A 20,760-nucleotide genomic window follows, 5' to 3' on the forward strand; every position below is an offset into this window, starting at 1 on the left:
TTCTGTGGACTTGGTCTGACTCTTGGAGTTTTGGGAGTTGTTGGAGGAATGTTCTTTTTTGTGAAAGGAAACCAGCATCAGGGCGTCCTGGACCCTGCTGGTTAAGACCTAACAGCACTCTGATTGTTTCAGCTTTGGTTTGTCTGTCTGTACAGGGTGAAAACAAAAACTGCAAAATGTCTTTAATAAACATGAAACGTAGATGAAGCTGAATGACTGTAAATCTGTCAGAAAGTAATGCTTGTCTTTATAATTTGTATTGTCACTTGTTTATCTCTTTTGCTTTGTACATTCATCACTATTTTGTTTACAATTTACAACTCAGAAAAAATGCATAATTTACACTTCATATTTGCATCATTATTCTTTATTTGGAGGAGTGTGTGTATCCTATGTTGTGCATGAATAACAAATAAAGGTTGACAACTTTAACTTCACCTCATTCCTTCATTGAACATGCACCAACATCACTGTTAATAATACAAAACTTAAGCATTTCTACCACTACACTTACTTTCTGCTGCAGTGAGTTGACCTGCTGGAGGTTGGCTGGTGTGTGAGTTGGTTGTTGTCCAACTTCCTGGAAGAAAAATTCCCTACTCAATCACTCTGCAGTGAAACTGATGGGAGATACTGGGTAGACTGCTGGTCCAAATATTTGTGGGAAGTTTTTTCACCAAAGCATTTGAACATGTCACGCACCTTTGATTTAGTGATAGCCAGTTATGTCGTACTTGGGCTGTAGCTCATGTGTTCTTTCATACTATCCATCCATTCTCCATGCACCGCTTTATCCTCACTAGGGTTGCAGGGGGTGCTTGAGTCTATCCCAGCTGACTCGAGCGAAGGCAGGGGACACCCTGGACAGGTCGCCAGTCTGTCGCAGGGCTCTTTCATACTAGGTAACTAAAAATACAAAGTTATTCATGGTCGACAGAGTGACTTTTACTGCTGCTCAAAGAAAGTTCATCATCCCGTCTAATGAACCTCAGTATGCTGCAGTATTTCTTGCAGCTTTCATCAGATGAGACTTACATGTGTAGGTAATGATGTGATACTACATCAGCTGTTATTTTCTGCTGAAAAAACCTGCTGGGCTGATACAGTCATAAACAAAAGTTTACACAGACCTGTAAAGACCACATATATCATGAGAGGCTTGAGTTTCCAATGACTCCTGGAACTCCAAGAACTTTGAAATGTCTATGATGGAATCATAACAACACATGAATCTGTCACAAGAAAACGATTGTGTATTTTGGTTGTTTCGTAGATTTATTATACATCTTCTGAAAATATGATGAAATTTGTGGGGTCAAAAATATACTGACAACAATGTTAATATTTGGTTAAATGCCCTTTGACCATTTTAAACCTTGTTTATGCCCTTTTGGTTTCCATCCACAAGCTTCTGGTTTATCTTTGATTTACCTCTTGACAGAATTGATGCAGTTCAACTAAATTTGTTTTACTTGTTTCCTTATCGGTCCACAGGTTCTTGAGTGGTTATGGTCAGGACTTTATGGAGACCAGTATAAACCTTCATTCTAGCCTGATTGAAACATGTGTGTTTGGGCTCATTGTCTTGTTGAAACATCCAACTGTGTCCAAGATCAACTTTTTGCTGATGGTTTTAGGTTTTCCTGAAGAATGTGGAGGTAATCCTCTTTCTTCATTATTCCATTTACTTTCTGTAAAGCTCCAGTTCCACAGAGCATGATACTGCCACCACCATGCTTGATAGTAAGTTTGATGTTTTAGGGGTTAAAGGCCTCACTTTCTCTCCTCCAAACAGATTTCTGCTCATTTTTTGTTCATGACTGTGTGTGTGTGTGTGTGTGTGTGTGTGTGTGTGTGTGTGTGTGTGTGTGTGTGTGTGTGTGTGTGTGGAGGTGTGTGTGTGTGTGTGTGGAGGTCTGTGTGTGTGTGTGCCTTCCACAGACACACCATCCCATCAAAGATCAGTGATTACTAGAACAGTCATTGTTATATAGTTCATACACGTCTTGACTCTATTCCTCAGTTTAACAGTATTTCACATAATTAAATCAACTTTTGCTTTTAGCACATCCCACCAAAAAAATATTGCTCTACACTGTTTGATTTGGGAAAAAATTATAAGCACTGCACACAAGCATGGATGGCTGCTGCATGACATTAGAAGACGATGATGGTGGTTAATACAGATTATTATTGAGAAGTACACACACACACACACACACACACACACACACACACACACACACACACACACACACACACACACACACACACACACACACACACACTGTGTTTTCCTACCATTGTAGGGATCTACCATTGACTCCCATTCATATCTAACCCCTAACTCTTACCCCAACCTTAACCCAGACCAAAACAATGCCTAACCCTAAAGAAAAGTTTTTGCATTTTTACTTTTTTCAGTAACAACAACATGGTCAAGAAAACACTGTTTCCATTTGTGGGGACCCAAATGAGGTCCCCACAAATGACATGTTTTTTGGGTTTCCTATGGTTGTGGGGACATTTGGTCCCCACAAGTATAGCCAGAACCTGGGCACACACACACACACACACACACACACACACACACACACACACACACACACACACACACACACACACACACACACACACACACACACACACACACACAGACATATCATGAACAAAAACTGAGCAGAAATCTATTTGGAGGAGAGAATGAGGGCTTTAACTGCAAGAACACCAAACCTACCATCAAGCATGGTGGTGGCATTATCATGCTCTGTGAAACTGGAGCTTTACACAAAGTAAAAAAATATAATCATGAGGATGGAGGATTACCTCCACATTCCTTCAGGAAAACCTAAAACCATCAGCAGAAGGTTGATCTTGGACACAGTTGGATGTTTCAACAAGACACTGAGCCCAAACACACATCAGACGTGGTAAAGAAGTGGTTCAGTCAGGTTAGGATGAAGGTTTAGACTGCTCTCCATAAAGTCCTGAGTTAAGCCCATCAAGAACCTGTGGACTGATGAAGAAACAAGCAAAACAAATTTAGTTCAACTGCACCAATTCTGTCAAGAGGAGAGTCAAAGATCGAACCAATCAAAGATCAACCAATTCAGAAACAGATTTAATTTTAATAAAATCACATGCTTTATTTTGTGATTGTGTTAATACAGTTTAAAATACGTCACACTCACTACATTCATACATCTTATTAAGGCTGCTGCTCTTCACTGACTGACTGGAACCACCATGCAGGAATAAATCCACCACCTCTGTAAATACATGTAGATACTAACAACTGAACTGTCCATACTGTGTTTAAATGTACCAAAATTCACTAGAAATAGTTTTTATGTCTATATTTCTGTTTTGTTTCTGTCGTCAGATGTTGGAACTGACATTAAATATGATCACAGCCGTTCAGTCTACGAGGCTCCATCTGGAGGGATGAGTTCCACAGGAATCATCACTCGTCCTGTTAAAATCACAAGAACCACAAATATTCACAACAGAGGCCAAATGTTTATCATTAGTTGATTACATTTCCGTTAATGTCCTCACCTTGGCAGACAGTCATGTATGCAGCAGACTTTTTCTTGTAGTAAATCAATCCACAGACCAAAACAGCAAAACCAAGCATGAGTCCACACAGTCCGACAGCAATTTGAATTCGTTGTGCCACAGGAAGGGAGGGGTCTGAAACAGAGAGGCCAGAAGATCCTGATATTGATGCATCTTGTATTTGCTCATCCTGTGTTTATTGTGCATCACAAAGGAGAACTTACCCCAGACCACGAGTGCTGGTTCAGAGAGGCTGTAGTGTTCCACCATGCAGGTGATGTTTTCTCCATGAGTCGGGGTGAACTCCAGGTAAGAATGAATCTGGTAGTAAAACTCCCCATCAGGCCTCGCCAGAGAGGAACTGATACCTGAGGTCACTTCCTGTCCGTTCTGCAACCACGTTATCTTAATTTGTTTTGGGTAAAAATTGTAAGCGCTGCACACAAGCATGGACGGCTGCTTCACTGCTTTCAGTCTGATGGTCGGTGCGGATGTAAGAGCATCTGTAAAAAGTTAAACTTTTACATTTTTTATCTGAAAAACAAACATTGGTTGGTGATCACATATTTGTATGTTGGAGAAGTATATCATAAATTACCTGTAACACAATAAGTATTGTTCTGTTTTGGATCGTATTGTGAATATTCCAGTTCTAATAATAAATTCCTTTTCATGTCAGACTATTTGTCTCACCAACATAAACACTGGCTCTGTTCCGTTTAGTGTCCCTGTAAGCCATGTAAGAGTCGGCATGTACAATCCTAGAGCCCTGTATCTAAATGGAAGGAGTCCTCATTCATGGTAATTCAGTTTGTTTGTGTCCTGCATTGACCAGTCAAACCTCTGCTGTAGAAACACTCTGGATGTGTCACAGCACTGCAGAAAACATTTAGATTTTTACAGAATAGAAGAAAAATAAAGTTGGCTTACCCAGATCTCGGATGTAGTCTAAACTTCCTTCACACAACGTTTTCTTTTCTAATGCTCTAGTAAGAGCAGCGTACGGATCACTGTTCCAAGTTTTTACAATTTCAAATGAATAGTTTGTGGATCCCGTCCAGTTGCCTCTCGTGCTGTTGTACTCCATCATCAGGTTCTCATTAAAATAAAATTTAATTATAAACTCTGTATCTTCAAAGTTTGGACCTCTGAATGTGCAACATCCTCTGGATTGGTAAAAATCTTCTGCTGAGAAAACTGTAACAAAGAAAGACAAACACATTAATGCTAAAGAAATTTATATGACTTTGCCTCAAACTTCACATTTCACTGAAATATTTGAATAGAAGAGTAATGAAACTCACCTGGACTGAAAAGAGAGAAAACTGCACAAAAAAGAAAACTATTAATGTGCATCTTTACTCATGAGCAGAAAACTACAGGAAAAAAGCTCCTCTGTTGTGTTCACAGAAACATGGAAATGAACGCAGGTATTCTCACATGACAGCAAAAATTAGATAACGTTCCACCCCATTGCTCAGCTGAAACTCCTTCTGGCTATTTGTTGCCAAATTTCCTCTGTTGTGTTCTCAGAAACACGGAAATAAACACAGGTATTCTCACGTCAGCAAAATGAAAGAACACTCCCGCCCCATTACTCATGTGACACACACACACCTACACACACACACACACCTACACACACACACACACACACACACACACACACACACACACACACACACACACACACACTATGTTTTTCTATCATTGTGGGAACATACCATTGACTCCCATTCATATCTAACCCCTAACCCTTACCCTAACCCTAACCTTACCCTAACCCTAACCTTAACCCAGACCACAACAATGCCTAACCCTAAAGAAAATTTTTTGCACTTTTACTTTTTTCAGTAACAACAACATGGCCAAGAAAACACTGTTTAAACTTGTGGGGACCGAAATTAGGTCCCCACAAGTGCAGGGATGTGATTTTTCCGCAAATTCGCGGAATTCCGCTTTTTTTCAGGGATGGGAATTTTCCGCGGATCCGCGGATTTCATTTCAAGTTTGAACACTTTATTGTCGCTGATACTCCCGCGAGATGGTAACGACGTTAACGATAGCTTGTTAACGACGATTGTAAATGGCCCAGCGATTGGAAGTCGCTGCGCCGCCGCCGCCGCCGCATACATCAACCCCCACCCCCCCACCCCCGTCAACAACTTTCCGCTGGAATCAGAACTTGCTGATCCCATCCCTGCAAATGACATTGTTTTCGGTTTTCCTACAGTTGTGGGGACATTTAGTCCCTACAAGTATAGCCAGCACCTGACTACACACACACACACACACACACACACACACACACACACACACACACACACACACACACACACACACAGACACAGACACACACCTATACACACAGCTGGAAAATCACAAATATGACCTCTAACTTTGATGTGAAGATGCTTTTTAGAAAATCATATGTGGTGTACTCAGAACAGAACTGTGTAAACTTAAGGTATTGTAACTTTTAAAATATATTAGAAACATAACAATACCTAAAGGTATAATATGCATGAATCTAGAGACATTTGAACACGGCCAAGTCATATACTGGCCTTGATCTGTGACTTAGTTTACACTTCAACAGCCAGAGGGAGTTTCAGTGGAACAATGGCGCAGAAGCATTCTTTGATTTTGCTGACATGAGAATTCCTGCGTTTATTTCCGTGTTTCTGTGAACACATAAATGTGAACACAACAGAGGAGTTTAATCACTCTACTATTTAAATATGTCACTAAAATATAAAGTTTTAGGCAATTTGACATTGTCCTTAATACATTTGTCTCTTTTTTGTCACAGTTTCCTCAGATGAAGATTTTTACCAGTGCAGAGCATGTTGCATATTTAGAGATGAAGATATAGAGTATACAGTTAAAGTCTCTTTGAACAAGAACACTTTGACTGTGTACAACAGCACCAGAGGCAACTGGACAGGATCCAAAAGCTAGCTATCAGATCAGACTGACATGTGTAGGTGATGATGTAATATAACATCAGCTGTTGCTTCCTGATGTAAAAAGCTGCTGGGCTGATACAGTCATAAACAAAAGTTTACATAGACCTGTGAAAACCACATATATCATGAGAGTCTTGAGTTTCCAATACACCCTGTGCATGATAGCATGTGCTAGTTCCGGTTGAAAAACTCCGGGTGCTACTGTTACTTCCGGTTCCGCTTACAGCGCTGTCAAAATGGAAGAAGCCAGCAGTACACTTTATTTTTCCAGATGCCTAGGCAACTTTCCTAACATTTCTGTTGACGATGTTTATCGTCTCGTTGATGATTTTTCATCAGCTCCTCAAAGCAAACGGGAAAAGGGATTCAAATTTTATATATCCCAGTACATATATAACTTTGAAGGTAAGTGGCATCTCATCCTACATAACTAGCGCTAGCTTAACTGTAGGGCTTGCCAAACATGTACCTTATCATTTTATTTTCTAGTATTTATACATTACTATTTTTTGCTTAGTTAGCTACTAGAATCCACTTTACACTTTAGTCTTTGGTACTTAGTCGAGTTCAGCAAGACATTTTATATTTGTAGTTTTGTTTGAACAAAATGACAAATAAATGCTTGGATTTCCTATATATTTGACTAGGTGTCAAAACGGAATAACAAATGATTGAAGAGTGCACGGATTGTTGTTATAGTTTATCAGATATTTGCTGTTTGATCAGTGACTATGCACTAATACTCCCGATCCTCAGCTCAGTGTGAAACATTTTTTCGTCTAATTTTGGTAATCCGCTGAGCCCGCAAATGCCGGTCTTTTGGAAAACGGTGAAGGCTTATAGAACCGTTATAAACACCGGAAGCCGAACATAATGGTACACTACAGTACCTCCCATATCGACCTTGAACACGCTGAAATCTGATTTTTTGTTTTGCCGAGAAAACAGTGTTTTTCTTTTTTGATTCCATGTTATCCACGCTGCAAAATGGCCTCCGGAAGGACCTGTAAGCCCTCCCTGTCAGAACCCGGAAGTTAGCATTTTGACGTGCACAGGGTCTATTCCAACTCCTACAACTCTGAATTTTCTGTGATGGAATCATTGAAACTCCTGAATCTTTGTCACAAGAAAACTATCATGTGTTTTGGTTCTTTCATATATTTATTATAGATCTCCTGGAAATATGACAAAATTAGTTACGATGGAATCAAAGAAACAGTTTTTGTCCAGCATGAGTCCACACAGTCCGACAGCAATTTGAATTTGTTGTGCCACAGGAAGGGAGGGGTCTGAAACAGAGAGGCCAGAAGATCCTGATATTGATGCATCTTGTATTTGCTCATCCTGTGTTTATTGTGCATCACAAAGGAGAACTTACCCCAGACCACGAGTGCTGGTTCAGAGAGGCTGTAGTGTTCCACCATGCAGGTGATGTTTTCTCCATGAGTCGGGGTGAACTCCAGGTAAGAATGAATCTGGTAGTAAAACTCCCCATCAGGCCTCGCCAGAGAGGAACTGATACCTGAGGTCACTTCCTGTCCGTTCTGCAACCACGTTATCTTAATTTGTTTTGGGTAAAAATTATAAGCGCTGCACACAAGCATGGATGGCTGCTTCACTGCTTTCAGTCTGATGGTCGGTGCAGATGTAAGAGCATCTGTAAAAAGTTAAACTTTTACATTTTTTATCTGAAAAACAAACATCAGTTGTTGATCACATATTTGTATGTTGGAGAAGTATATCATGAATTGTTGCACATTTTAAATTACCTGTAACACAATAAGTATTGTTCTATTTTGGATCGTATTTTAAATATTCCAGTCCTAGTAATAGAGAGAGACGAGAAGATCTTGATATTGTTGTATCTTGTACACACGTCTACAAAATTGTTGGTTCCCCTCAGTTAATGAAAGAAAAACCCATAATGGTCTCGGAAATAATTTGAATCTGACAAAAGTAATAACAAATAAAAATGCTATGAAAATTAACCAGTGAAAATCAGACATTGCTTTCGAACCGTGGTTTAACAGAATTATTTGAAATAATAAACTCATGAAACAGACCTGGACAAAAATGATGGTAGCCTTAACTTAATATTTTGTTGCACAACCTTTTGAGGAAATCACTGCAATCAAACCATTTCTCTAACTGTCAGTGAGACTTCTGCAGCTCTCTGCAGATATTTTGGTCCACTCCTCATGAGCAGACTGCTCCAGTTGTTTCAGGTTTGAAGGGTTCTTTCTCCAGACGACTTGTTTCAGCTCCTTCCACATATGTTCAACAGGGTTTAGATCAGGGCTCATAGAAGGCCACTTCAGAATAGTTCAATGTTTTCCTCTTAGCCATTCTTGGATGTTTATAGCTGTGTGTTTTGAGTCATTATCCTCTTGCAAGATCCATGATCTGCAACTGAGACCAAGCTTTCTGATACTGGGCCGCACATTTCTCTCTAGAATACCTTGATAGTCATCAGATTTCATTGTACCTGCACAGACTGAAGACACCCTGTTCCAGATGCAGCAAAGCAGCCCCATAACATAACAGATCCTCCATGTTTCATAATCGGGACAGTGTTCTTTTCTTGATATATATATATATATATATTTTTTTTTTTGCGTCTGTGAACATAGAGCTGATGCGCCTTGCCAAAAAGTTCCAGTTTTGTCTCGTCTGACTGATTCCAAGTTTGTAGACACCTGTGATGCTGATTAGAGGACACATCTTGATTGAACATGTCCCTATGGTCACATTATTTTTAGTCTTTTCTAGGAGTACCATAATTTTTGTCCAGGCCTGTTTCATGAATTTATTCTTTAAAATAATTCTGTTAAACCACGGTTCAAAAGCAATGTCTGATTTTCACTGTTTCATTTTCATAGAATTATTATTTGTTATTACTTTTGTCAGATTCAAATTATTTCTGTGACACTTGTGGGTTTTTCTTTCATTAACCGAAGGGTACCAACAATTTTGTTCACGTGTGCACATGCTAACCACGCAGTTTCAGCATTTATTACAGCATGCTGCCACCGAAAAGCACAAAAAACCTCTGCACCTTTCTCGTCTGAGGCTTGCAGACATTGGTTCTACTACTACAAAACAATCTGAGACAAGACCAACAACTAGGCTAAAGTTAGCCACTTCCACAGCCTGTCACACACATTGAGCTGTGGATCGTCTTGTCGAATTAATTGGATCTACCTCGACTGACAAAGAAGTCAAAATACACCGGATCAAATGTCTTTTATTTTAATTACAGCTTTAAAATTTAAGTTTCTTTTGATAAGGGTTTTAAGTTATCCAAAGATTTTATGTTTACTATTTACTGTCAATTTGCTGTTGCTTATGCATAATGCATACACTAGCAGTCAAAGGTTAGTACACACCATCCCATTTAACAGTTTTTCTTTATAGATTGTAGATTAACACCGAAAACATCACATATATACAGCACCCTCCATAACTATTAGCACCCCTGGTTAAGATGTGTTCTTTAACTTCTAATAAATTGTTTTTTTTTTCCTGACTAATATAGGACCTCAATGAAAAAACAGGAAAATGTAACCTTTAATTCAAGTGCATGTATTTAGCAGGGAAAAAATTACACATTACGAAGAAAATCTTTTACATCAGGAGTGGCTCAGTGGGTAGAGTGGCCGTCTTGTAACTGGAAGGTTGCTGGTTCGATCCTCAGCCCGTTGTGCTCATGTTGAGGTGTCCCTGAGCAAGACATCAAACCCCTTGTGGGTTGTGGTTAGCGCCTTGCATGGCAGTTTCTGCCATCAGTGTGTGTGAACATGATGTATCATGTAAAGCGCTTTGGATAAAAGCGCCATATAAATACAACCATTAAATTATTAGCACCCCTGATGTTAATACTTTGTAAAAACCCCTTTTCCCAACAAAACAGCACCTAATCTTCTCCTACTGCAATTTTCAGTGTGAGAGTTTGCTTCTGCAATAAAATTTTAATTTATTTTAAGGCTTTCAGCACATCTTAACCAGGGGTGCCAATAATTACAGAGGGCGCTGTAAAAGAATGCATATGGAATTATGTTGTAAACAGAAAACTGTTGATCTTCAGTATTAATCTACAATGTAGAAAACAATACAAACAAGAAAAACACCCAGAGATCGCAGTACTCCACCAAAGATGCTCAGTTGAATTTCCGACAGATGAAATCTTAAATAAAAACTGACCTTGCACTGAGCACAGTAACATGTCCACCTCCGCTGCCCCCTGAACGCCCACACCTCCCCCCTTTGACCAGTCAGCCCCTAACAGATTTCCCACACAACTATGCAAATATACAACAGTAATGAGCAGCTCCACCTGCACCCTTGATCCCATCCCATCCGCTCTCACTAAGGCCTGTTTCCCTTCCATCTCTCCTCTCATTACTACAATCATTAATTCATCCCTCAGCTGCGGATCAGTACCACAACCCCTCAAACTTGCTACTCTTACTCCCATCCTTAAAAAACTTGGACTGAACACCGACAAAATAAATAACTTCCATCCCATTTCCAACCTCCCTTTCCTGGATAAAATCCTGGAACGTGTCCAAATCCAACCCACCTCTCCTCCAATGCCCTGTTTGAACCATTTCAATCTGGATTCCACTCACAGTGCGGCAATGAAACAGCCCTCCTTAAATCCTCCAACAGCATTCTCCTCTCTGTGGACTCTGACCTCCTCAACATCCTCAATATGGTCGACCTCACTGCAACCTTTGACACCATCAACCACTCCATCCTCCTCTCCCACCTGGAATCACTCCTCAATATCATCAGTACCGCTCTCTCCTGGCTCAGCTCATATCTCTCGAAAGATTGCAGTTTATCAACATTAATAACTGCACCTCCTGCCTCGCTTTTCTGCTGCTGCTTGGCCCCCTCCTGTTCATCCTCTACATCCTCCTTCTTGGTAATATCATGCGTAAGTATGGCCTCCACTTTCACTGCTACGCCAACGACATACAGATCTACATTTCAACCAAATCCATCACCCCAACGACCTGCTCCACCCTGACCAACTGCCTCAGTGAAATAAAAGCATGGACGCAAAATAACTTTTTACAATTAAACTGTGACAAATCAGACATAATAATCAAATCCTCCAAATCCCTCACAAAAAAACACTGACAGCTTCACCCTGACCATCAACAACTCCACTCTGTCCCCATCACCTCACATCTGTAACCTGGGATTCATTCTTGACAGCAATCTCACCTTGAAAAAACACAACATCCAGATCGCCCGGACCACCTGCTGCTGAAACCCTCATCCATGCATTCATCACATTCCGAATTGTTTACTGCAACACCATTCTTCATGGTTCATCTTCAAAAGTCCTCAGTGAACTTCAGTATATCCAGAACTCTGCTGCCCGCCTCCTCACCATCACCATCACCCCTGTCCTCCAAAACCTTCACTGGCTCCCCATTCCACAACACATCCAATGTCAATGTCAGATTTCCAGTTCAAAGCCCTCCTGCTGACCCACAAAGCCCTCCATAACCCTGCCCCCCCATACCGCAGAGACCTCCCTCCCGCAGCCTTCATTCATCAACTGCAAACCTTCTCACCCACCTGCTCAGTACCAAGCACTGAACCTGGGGAGACATAGCCTTCTCCATATCTGCCCCCACACTCTGGAACTCTGCCACAACACATCAATGACTGCACAGACCTGACCACTTTTAAATCACTCCTCAAGACCCACCTGTTCAGAACTGCTTTTACATAATACGAACATATTTTATGATGTATTTTATGACGTGCTGTATGATGCTCCTCTATTTTAAAGTTTGCTGATTTTATATGTAACTTTGTAAAGTCTATTTGAGTGTTTTAGAAAAGTGCTATACAAATAAAATGTATTATTATTGTTGCTATTATTATTATGATAAAACATTTAGATATTTACAAAATAGAAGAAAAAAGTTTCCGTACCTAAGTTTTGGATGAAGCCCAGGGAGTCTTCACACATCAATTTCTTTTCTAACGCTCTCACAAAAGCATCATGGGGATTACTGTTCAAAAATTTTGCAACTTCAGTTGAAAAGTTTGTGGATCCCGTCCAGTGGCCTCTCGTGCTGTTGAACTCCATGATAAAGTTCTTGTTAAAAAAGGCGTTCATTATATATTCTATATCTTCATAATTTGGACCTGTGAATGTGCAACACGCTCTGGATTGGTAAAAATCATCATCTGAGAAAATTGTGACAAAAAAAGACAAACATTTTAATGTTAAAGAAGTTTCTGTAATTGTTCCTAAAACTCCACATTTCACTTAAATATTTCAGTAGAAGACTGATGAAAGTCACCTGGACTGCAAAGACAGAAAGCCGCACAAAAAAGAAAATGGTGAAGGTGCATGTTTAGTCATTAGCAGAATAACTTTTTACCTGCCTCAGCAAAGCGTCTCTGGATCGCCTGCAAGTGGTCCAAAACGCCGCTGCCAGACTGCTGACCAGGACCCCCGAAAGGTCCCATGTCACTCCAATTTTAATTGCTCTTTACTGGCTCCCCATTAAATTTCGGATTCAGTTTAAAGTCCTTGTGGTCACTTACAGAGCTCTGCATGGTCAGGCACCGGCCTACATCAGAGATCTGCTACAGCCTTATGTCACCAGCAGGTCGTTGAAGTCTTCTGATCAGGGCCTGCTGATAGTTCCTCGTTCAAGGCTGAAAAATAAAAGAGACTGCGCGTTTCAGGTTGTGGCTCCCACTCTGTGGAACTCTCTCCCACCAAATCTAAGATCAGCGGACACTGTCGACACTTTTAAAAAGCAGCTAAAGACCCATCTTTTTAGACTTGCCTTTGTGTGATTTGTTGTATGTTTATCTCTTTTTTTAAAATTTTATCTCGATTTCTGTTTTTACTTTGTGTTTTTATGCCTTGTTGTTTTATGCCTTTGTAAAGCACCTTGTGACTTTTATGCTCTAGAAAGGTGCTATATAACTAAAGTTTATTATATTATTATTAACTACAAGAAAAACTGTTGTGTTCACATTGATGTGCTCACAGGTACAGAGGAAAACACAGGTGTGATCACATGTCAACAACGTGAAGGAATGCACCGCTCCACTGGTCAGCTGATCCTCTCTGAGTCGACTACATGATATTGAAATACAATATTTAACCAATCAAAGACACAGATTCCGATAACACTCCTCTTCAATGGCTGTGCGAAGTTGCTGGATATTGGCGGGAACTGGTACACGCTGTGGTATACGCTCAATGGGTGACATGTCCGCTGAGTATGCTGGCCATGCAAGAACTGGGACGTTTTCAGCTTCCAAGAATTGTGTACAGATCCTTGCACCATGGGGCCGTGCATTATCCTGCTGCAGCATGAGGTGATGTTCTTGGATGTATGGCACAACAATGGGACTCAGGATCTCATCACGGTATCTCTGTGCATTCAAAATGCCATCAATAAAATACATCTGTGTTCTTGGTCCATAACAGACGCCTGCCCATACCATAACCCCACCGCCACCATGGGCCACTCCATCCGCAACATTGACATCAGAAAACCGCTCACCCACACGACGCCACACACGCTGTCTGCCATCTGCCCTGAACAGTGTAAACTGGGATTCATCTGTGAAGAGAACACCTCTCCAAAGTGCCAGACGCCATCCAATGTGAGCATTTGCCCGCTCAAGTCAGTTACGATGACGAACTGGAGTCAGGTGGAGACCCCAATGAGGACAACGAGCATGCAGATGAGCTTCCCTGACACGGTTTCTGACAGTTTGTGCAGAAATTATTTGGTTTTGCAAACCCATTGTTTCAGCAGCTGTCTGAGTGGCTGGTCTCAGACCATCTTGGAGCTGAACATGCTGGATGTGGAGGTCCTGGGCTGGTGTGGTTACACGTGGTCTGTGGTTGTGAGGCTGGTTGGATGTACTGCCAAATTCTCTGAAACGCCTTTGGAGACAGCTTAAGTTAGAGAAATGAACATTCAACACACCAGCAACAGCTCTGGTTGACATTCCTGCTGTCAGCATTCCAATTACACGCTCCCTCAAATCTTGCCACATCTGTGGCATTGTGCTGTGATAAAACTGCACCTTTCAGAGTGTCCTTTTATTGTGGGCAGTCTAAGGCACACCTGTGCACTAATCATAGTGTCTAATCAGCATCCTGATATGGCACACCTGTGAGGTGGGATGGATTATCTCAGCGAAGGAGAAGTGCTCACTATCACAGATTTAGACAGATTTGGAACAATATTTGAGAGAAATGGTGATGTTGTGTATGTGAAAAAGTTTTAGATGTTTGAGTTCATCTCATAAAAATGGGAGCAAAAACAAAAGTGTTGCGCTTATATTTTTGTTGAGTGTATTAACATTGCTGTTATGAAAGGTGACATTATGAAGTGAAAACAATCCAGAGAAGGACATGACATGTGAGAATGAGGAAGAATTTATTTAACAGTCTCATATTTCTTGGTAGATAGAGAGATTGAGTCATTATTTTTCTAAGCAAGTAAAAAAATATGGAAAAACTTGAGTAAAGTTCAAGTACCAGACTTTAATAATATTCATAATATTCTAAGTTACATTCCACAACAAAACAGATAACTTTTCTGTGTTTTTGTGTAAAAAGATTTCAATGCAACAATATCGTGAGAATTTTGAGTCTTTTAAGACATTTATGATCATTTATTCCAGAAATCTAGAGGCTCGACTAAAACGGCAGCATCTTCTCTGATCATTCAGGTTCTTCCACATCTTCCAGCTCCTGCTTCACTTTCTCAGCTCATGTCTCGCCCTGTTTTCCCAGAGAACAGAACAATCTCAGATATGTAAATACATGAGCTCCACACCCTTCTTCTTTGGTTCCCTTCCTGTCACACCAGCGGCGCTGCAGAGAGAATGTGATGAAGGAGATTAAGACGATGATACTGCATGCGACACCAAAAACCAAGATAACACTCCTGGTCATTCCTTTCCTCTGCTTTTCGTCTCCGTTGTTCTGCTTTTCGTGCTTCCCTGTCTTGCTGTGTCTCAGCAGGATTGTGAGAAGTACACTGTGCTTTCTCTATGCATAATTAATGAGGTGGTTTTCCCCAAGCAATCTGAAATTCAAGTTGTACCAAAACACTCCATACTGGAGCAGAGGGGACAAAAGGCTTATGTAACGGAGAGCGAGGCTTGTTTATCAAACACCGAATGAATTCCGTATGAAAATCACCTGCTTCCTGCTCAGGGCTCGGACAGAGTTTCACTGTAAATGTTGTGTTTCACTGGTGGAGGAAAGAATTCAGTCATAAACATGCACCTCTGGGCTTCTTTATTCTCCACAGGATGGAGGGTTGATCTCAGCCTGCTCCTGCTTTTTGAGCTTTTTAAGGAGTCGTGTTAAGCACCAAGTCTGAATGGCAGTTTGTTTGTACGATCGACGTACGTTTGACTGTCTGTCTCTCCGTCACACACAGCATAACCGCTTATTTTACCCAAGTTGAAAGTTTTTAAGTTCTGTTGAAACCGTTGGCTTTTACAGAGAGTTGAATCCAAAACTTACATTTAAAAGTTTAGTTTTCTGCCTCAGAAGTTCTGCTTGCAGAATTAGCCGTCTCAAAAGTCCAGACATCGGTGGTGCAAAATGATTTTTGGGAAACATTGGACTGTAAAAGGATGAACATTGGACTGTAAAAGGTTGAACACAATGGATCCTTTAACCAGGAAAAGGATGCATTTGAAGGCAACTTGGAAATGGGACACCTTTTGTTGTTCTTTGATGCATTGAGCAGCCTAATACTGGGACGTGGCTAATTACTGGGAAAAGCAAACAAGACATTGTGTCTTCAAGTGAAATAATAATATGAATTTATTTATGGGGCTTATATGCAAACAAGCAGACCAACATAAATCGATTTTTCATCTTCACCAGGGTCTGCCTACATGCTTGAAGAACAGATTCATCTTTTTCTCCACCAATGAACACGGTGGAGTTATGTGACGATCGGCGTGCATCTGTCTGTCTGTTAGAAACATTACTAAAAAAACACTAACAGATTCGGATAAAATATTCAGGGAAGGTCAGAAATGACGCAGGGACCAAGTGATTAGATTTTGGCAGTGATGGGGCTCATAGTCTGGATCTGCCAATTTGTTAAAGATTTCTGTATCATTGTGAGATAGCGGCACGGCACCACTATAGCCATGTGTTTGACTATAATCTTTTTGGACTATTTTGAGTCATTTGGGCAATTTTGTTTCATTTAGGACACAACAAAACCAACCTTTCAAGTCATTTTGCAATTTTTACATCTTTTAGGACATTTTTCAAGTTATTTCAGACATTATTTGAGCCATTTTGACCATTACTGGGTGATTTTGGACACATTTCCAGTTATTTTGGTCAATCTTCAGTCATGCTGGACAAGTTTCAAATCATTTGGGAAACACTTTAGTAGTTGAGGACATGTTTTAAGTTGTTTTGGATATTCTTTATTCATTTTAGACATGTTTTTGAGTATTTTTGACTCCAAGTGAACACTCTGTCAGCAGGCAGCTGACGATCACGATTGTGATCCTACTACAAATCCACCGCCAAGGACTTATCAGAACTTATCCATCGGAAATGATGCAAGGAACAGTTATTTAAATTGTTGGGTGTTTCTGAGTCCCATCAATGCCCTCCGTCCGCTACATGTTTAGGTCACATGATTCAGTATCCGTACATAACGTACACATGCAGAACACACACCTGTGCTCAGCTCAAGGTCATTTTTTATGAAAGATTTCATCTTTTGGAAATGATGCAAAGACTGAGCAGCCTTGGCTTGCGCTTTCTGAATGATTTTCTTGTTTTTATTTGTTTTGCTTTTGATTGAGTTGACTCACAACTCGTTTCAGTCACCTGAACATCACAGCTACAAGGTGTGTGTTTGTGAAGACTCAGTGGATCGACTCCAGCATCAACATTTCACTACAAACCAAGAATAGTTTGGCAGCGTTCATTCATTCGACTCGTGGCTCCGTTTTCTCGGTCGCTGCCTTTTTTCTTTCTCTCTTACTAGTTCAGAGCGAGTAGCCTTGGAGGCTTCTGGGATTTGGGACTCATTTTCTCACATCTCACAAAAATCAATCCCCAGTTGCAGGCTCTAGTTGAACACTCTCTGCACTTTAGGATCTCAGTAAATAAATGAGACAACATCACAGAGTAGCAGTGGTTAAACAGACGCCAGAAAAGGCTCTGCATTTGATCTGCTTAGTTTTGCAATTATCCAGAGACTTTACATGGCGTTCCTCTGTATGCTGCATCTCCCTGAAATCAACAGAATGCTCTCCAGGTTGCCACAAAATAGACATTTGTCCTTGTCCTTGATCGATGCGTAGCGTTTTCTAATGACTTTGCTGACCTTTGTATACTGCTGCCACGTTTTCTTTATCTCCAGGACGTATTGCCCTAGTGTCCTCTAATATCCTTTCTGAGAACACCTGAAAGGTGTCAGCATATAGAATTGTTTTCAGTTTATTTTATACAATGTCAGGTAGTTTTTCTATTTCCCTGTTTGCTACCTCAGCTCAATTTTCTTTCTCTCGTTTTATGATAACTTGTCATAACTTCCTGCATTTGGCTTTAAGGGCCATTCCATCCAAAAATACATGTATTTCAACGAGAAATGAAGTGTACCATGTAGTGATGGGATGTGATTTAAAAATGAATCTAATAAATTAGAGGCTTTGTCATTAATTGCAATTAATCACATTTTTGTCAAATAGCAATATTTGACACAATAAGCAGTTTTTCAATTCAAATAAGTTATATTATACTTATTATTATACTTATAGTTATTATACTGACTTTAGGAATAAACATGTGAACTTAAACAACAAAAATGTTTGTTATTTTTTATGTAAATAATTGACAAAAATTAAAGTTCCAGCCATAGCACCATGGTTCAATTTGATCCACAACGAGATCGACTCTTTTAGTCCGACTGACATTACGGTTTTTGGTCGGTCCACGCCTGTAATTTTGGTTCAAAGTACCTAAAAATCTCAAAAGTTGCAGTGCTACTTTTAGGCCTTTCAAATTTTACCAAAATGGTATCATCAGTATATTAACATGCTGAAAATGATGAAATGGTTTTATATTTCGTCAAAAAAACATCCTCTGACACAGTCAGAGAAGTTGGCTTTTAAAACCACAGCTGATTTCTTTGTGGGGGCAGCAAAACAATGAGGAAATACCTCGGCTCAGGTGTTGTTGCCCTGCAAGAAAGGTTGGACTTCACTTGAGTTACATGTGAACCAAAAGCTGTCACTATCATTTTGCAGATTTTTGGCTATAAGCCATGCAAAGTACTGGACAAAAAGTGGTGCTTAGGCGAAATATAACCAAAGTCAGTGGAACATCTGCTCATAAATTCAGCATTATATTATGAAATATACATTTACAGAAGTTTCTTTATGCTTGAGAGCAAATTTCTAGATGATTTCCCACATATGAATCTGTAAATGTTGACACATGGTGTGAAGGTAAATCTCTAAACATGACATAAACTGCATAGAAACATAAAAACATACACTTCAACCCAATAATCTTTCATTGTCCCACTACACAGACATTTGATTTGCTGTCATGAGTCTTTAAAGGTCTCATGACTATCATTTCTGCAGCCCAGTCAAAGTGAAATGTTATCAGCTCTGGCGTATTGTCGAAAGTATTATTATAGGGCTTGAAATAAGGAGCTGTGCAGTGCAGCTTTCTGTGTGACTTTCCTTCACTGTAGCAGAGCTGACACAATGATCCTGTCAAACCTGGAGAGGAGAGGAAAGAGTCAGTGGAGTAAACGGAGAGAGAAGGTTGAAAGTGATACGCATGAAGGGAAGCAGAAGGCAGCTGTTCTCAGTCTAGTTCTTTTACATAATGTCTCATGAGCGTCTTTCTTCTGCAGCACTTTTGCTCTTATTCCTGCTCATAATCAGACTTTGATGCCAGCGTTTTCCCTTCTCCGTGTTCCTTCCTGTATACAAACAAACACACGACTGTAGCCGGCCTCCCAATGCGCTGCCAGGCGGGGAGCAAAGATGATGCATAGCGGAGTGATCCATAGTGAGTGATCCTGGTGTTATGCAATCTGTGGTTCAGTGACCTCAGACACTGCAGAGATGCAGGATGAAGAGTTGGGTGGAGAGGAAAGAGAGCGAGGAAACGGGAGGCTGAGCTCTTTCCCACCTGCAGCGATAGGTATTAATAAGTTACATCCCACCACACAGCTCTGACATGGTTTATGTAACGTACTTCTGCTCCTGACGAGAGGCTTTAAGACGGACTCTCTTCAGGTGTGGTGCTAGATCCACACCGGTCTGCTCATAATGGATGTTGACACCCATTGTGCTTGTTCTGAGCACCACAAATTCAATCCTGGACACCTGCAGTGTCACACAAAACAACCATCCAAGCATATTTTTCTAATATTGTTGCTATACAACAAGAATTATTAGGATCTCAACACCCTCTTTCTTTTTCGCAGTTTTGAAGGCCTAAAAATACTTGAAAACTCGTGAAACACTGCACACACATCAGGACCGGTGAAAAAATTTATATTTTATGCAAGTGACATAGGTGGGAGCCAAAATGGCTCCATAGCACCACCTGAAAAAATTCAAACACACTCTATGTCCAGCATGTGTCACCTAAAGCTATGAAATTTGGTAGGCATAAGCAACTCGCCACAATGCTTATAAATGTAAGAGACAACCATTCCTAAAACACAACAGGATGTCATACATATTGAATTATGTGGCATATTTTGGATGATTTTGGACCAATTCTTAAACAGGGTAACCCTGACAGAGTTCAGATTTGTCCACCTTAATTTGACCACACCAGGCATGGGTGATCAAAAGTTATCAAAATGCTCTGCAAAAGTCTGAGAGTGTGGAAATGGCGACTGGTGGAATTTTGACAATTTGCCATGATACAGGAAGTGCTGTGTAACTAGCCTGTACACATTCCAATCTGCCTCAAACTTTACATGTGTGATCGCAGTCTGGCCCTGATAAGATACCTCGGCTGATATACAGTCACAGTGATAGCGCCACCTGGTGGACAGTTTCAATCGCTCGCCATCAAGAAGGACATAGGCCAAAATATGCTCTCAGTCACAGTGCCACCTGGTGGACATACTTGGATTCGCTGACCAGCAAGGATTTGAGGACCCAGATTCATAAATCCCATGAATTGATAATGTCTGATCCT

General features: G+C 40.5%; 2 protein-coding genes and 1 long non-coding RNA gene across 3 annotated transcripts in view; 1 reads left to right on the forward strand and 2 right to left on the reverse strand.

Annotated features, from left to right (window-relative positions):
• pitpnc1a (phosphatidylinositol transfer protein cytoplasmic 1a) overlaps positions 1-20,760 on the forward strand; it is an 82,333-nt gene that overhangs the window by 24,511 nt on the left and 37,062 nt on the right. The gene's annotated exons all lie outside the window — the stretch shown is intronic.
• LOC127531528 (uncharacterized) lies at positions 352-1,579 on the reverse strand. The gene is made up of 2 exons (XR_007938667.1): positions 703-1,579; positions 352-580 (listed from the first exon to the last, which is right to left on the reverse strand). It is a non-coding gene; the product is annotated as an uncharacterized LOC127531528 (long non-coding RNA).
• LOC110945469 (rano class II histocompatibility antigen, A beta chain-like) lies at positions 3,121-5,090 on the reverse strand. Its single transcript, XM_051941064.1, has 5 exons — positions 4,863-5,090; positions 4,489-4,755; positions 3,783-4,061; positions 3,559-3,693; positions 3,121-3,472 (listed from the first exon to the last, which is right to left on the reverse strand). Exons 1-5 carry the CDS (start codon positions 4,912-4,914, stop codon positions 3,423-3,425), a joined length of 783 nt encoding a protein of 260 aa, XP_051797024.1. The 5' UTR covers positions 4,915-5,090; the 3' UTR covers positions 3,121-3,422.

Source organism: Acanthochromis polyacanthus, chromosome 21 (assembly GCF_021347895.1).
Source record: "Acanthochromis polyacanthus isolate Apoly-LR-REF ecotype Palm Island chromosome 21, KAUST_Apoly_ChrSc, whole genome shotgun sequence".
Classification (NCBI taxonomy): domain Eukaryota; kingdom Metazoa; phylum Chordata; class Actinopteri; family Pomacentridae; genus Acanthochromis; species Acanthochromis polyacanthus.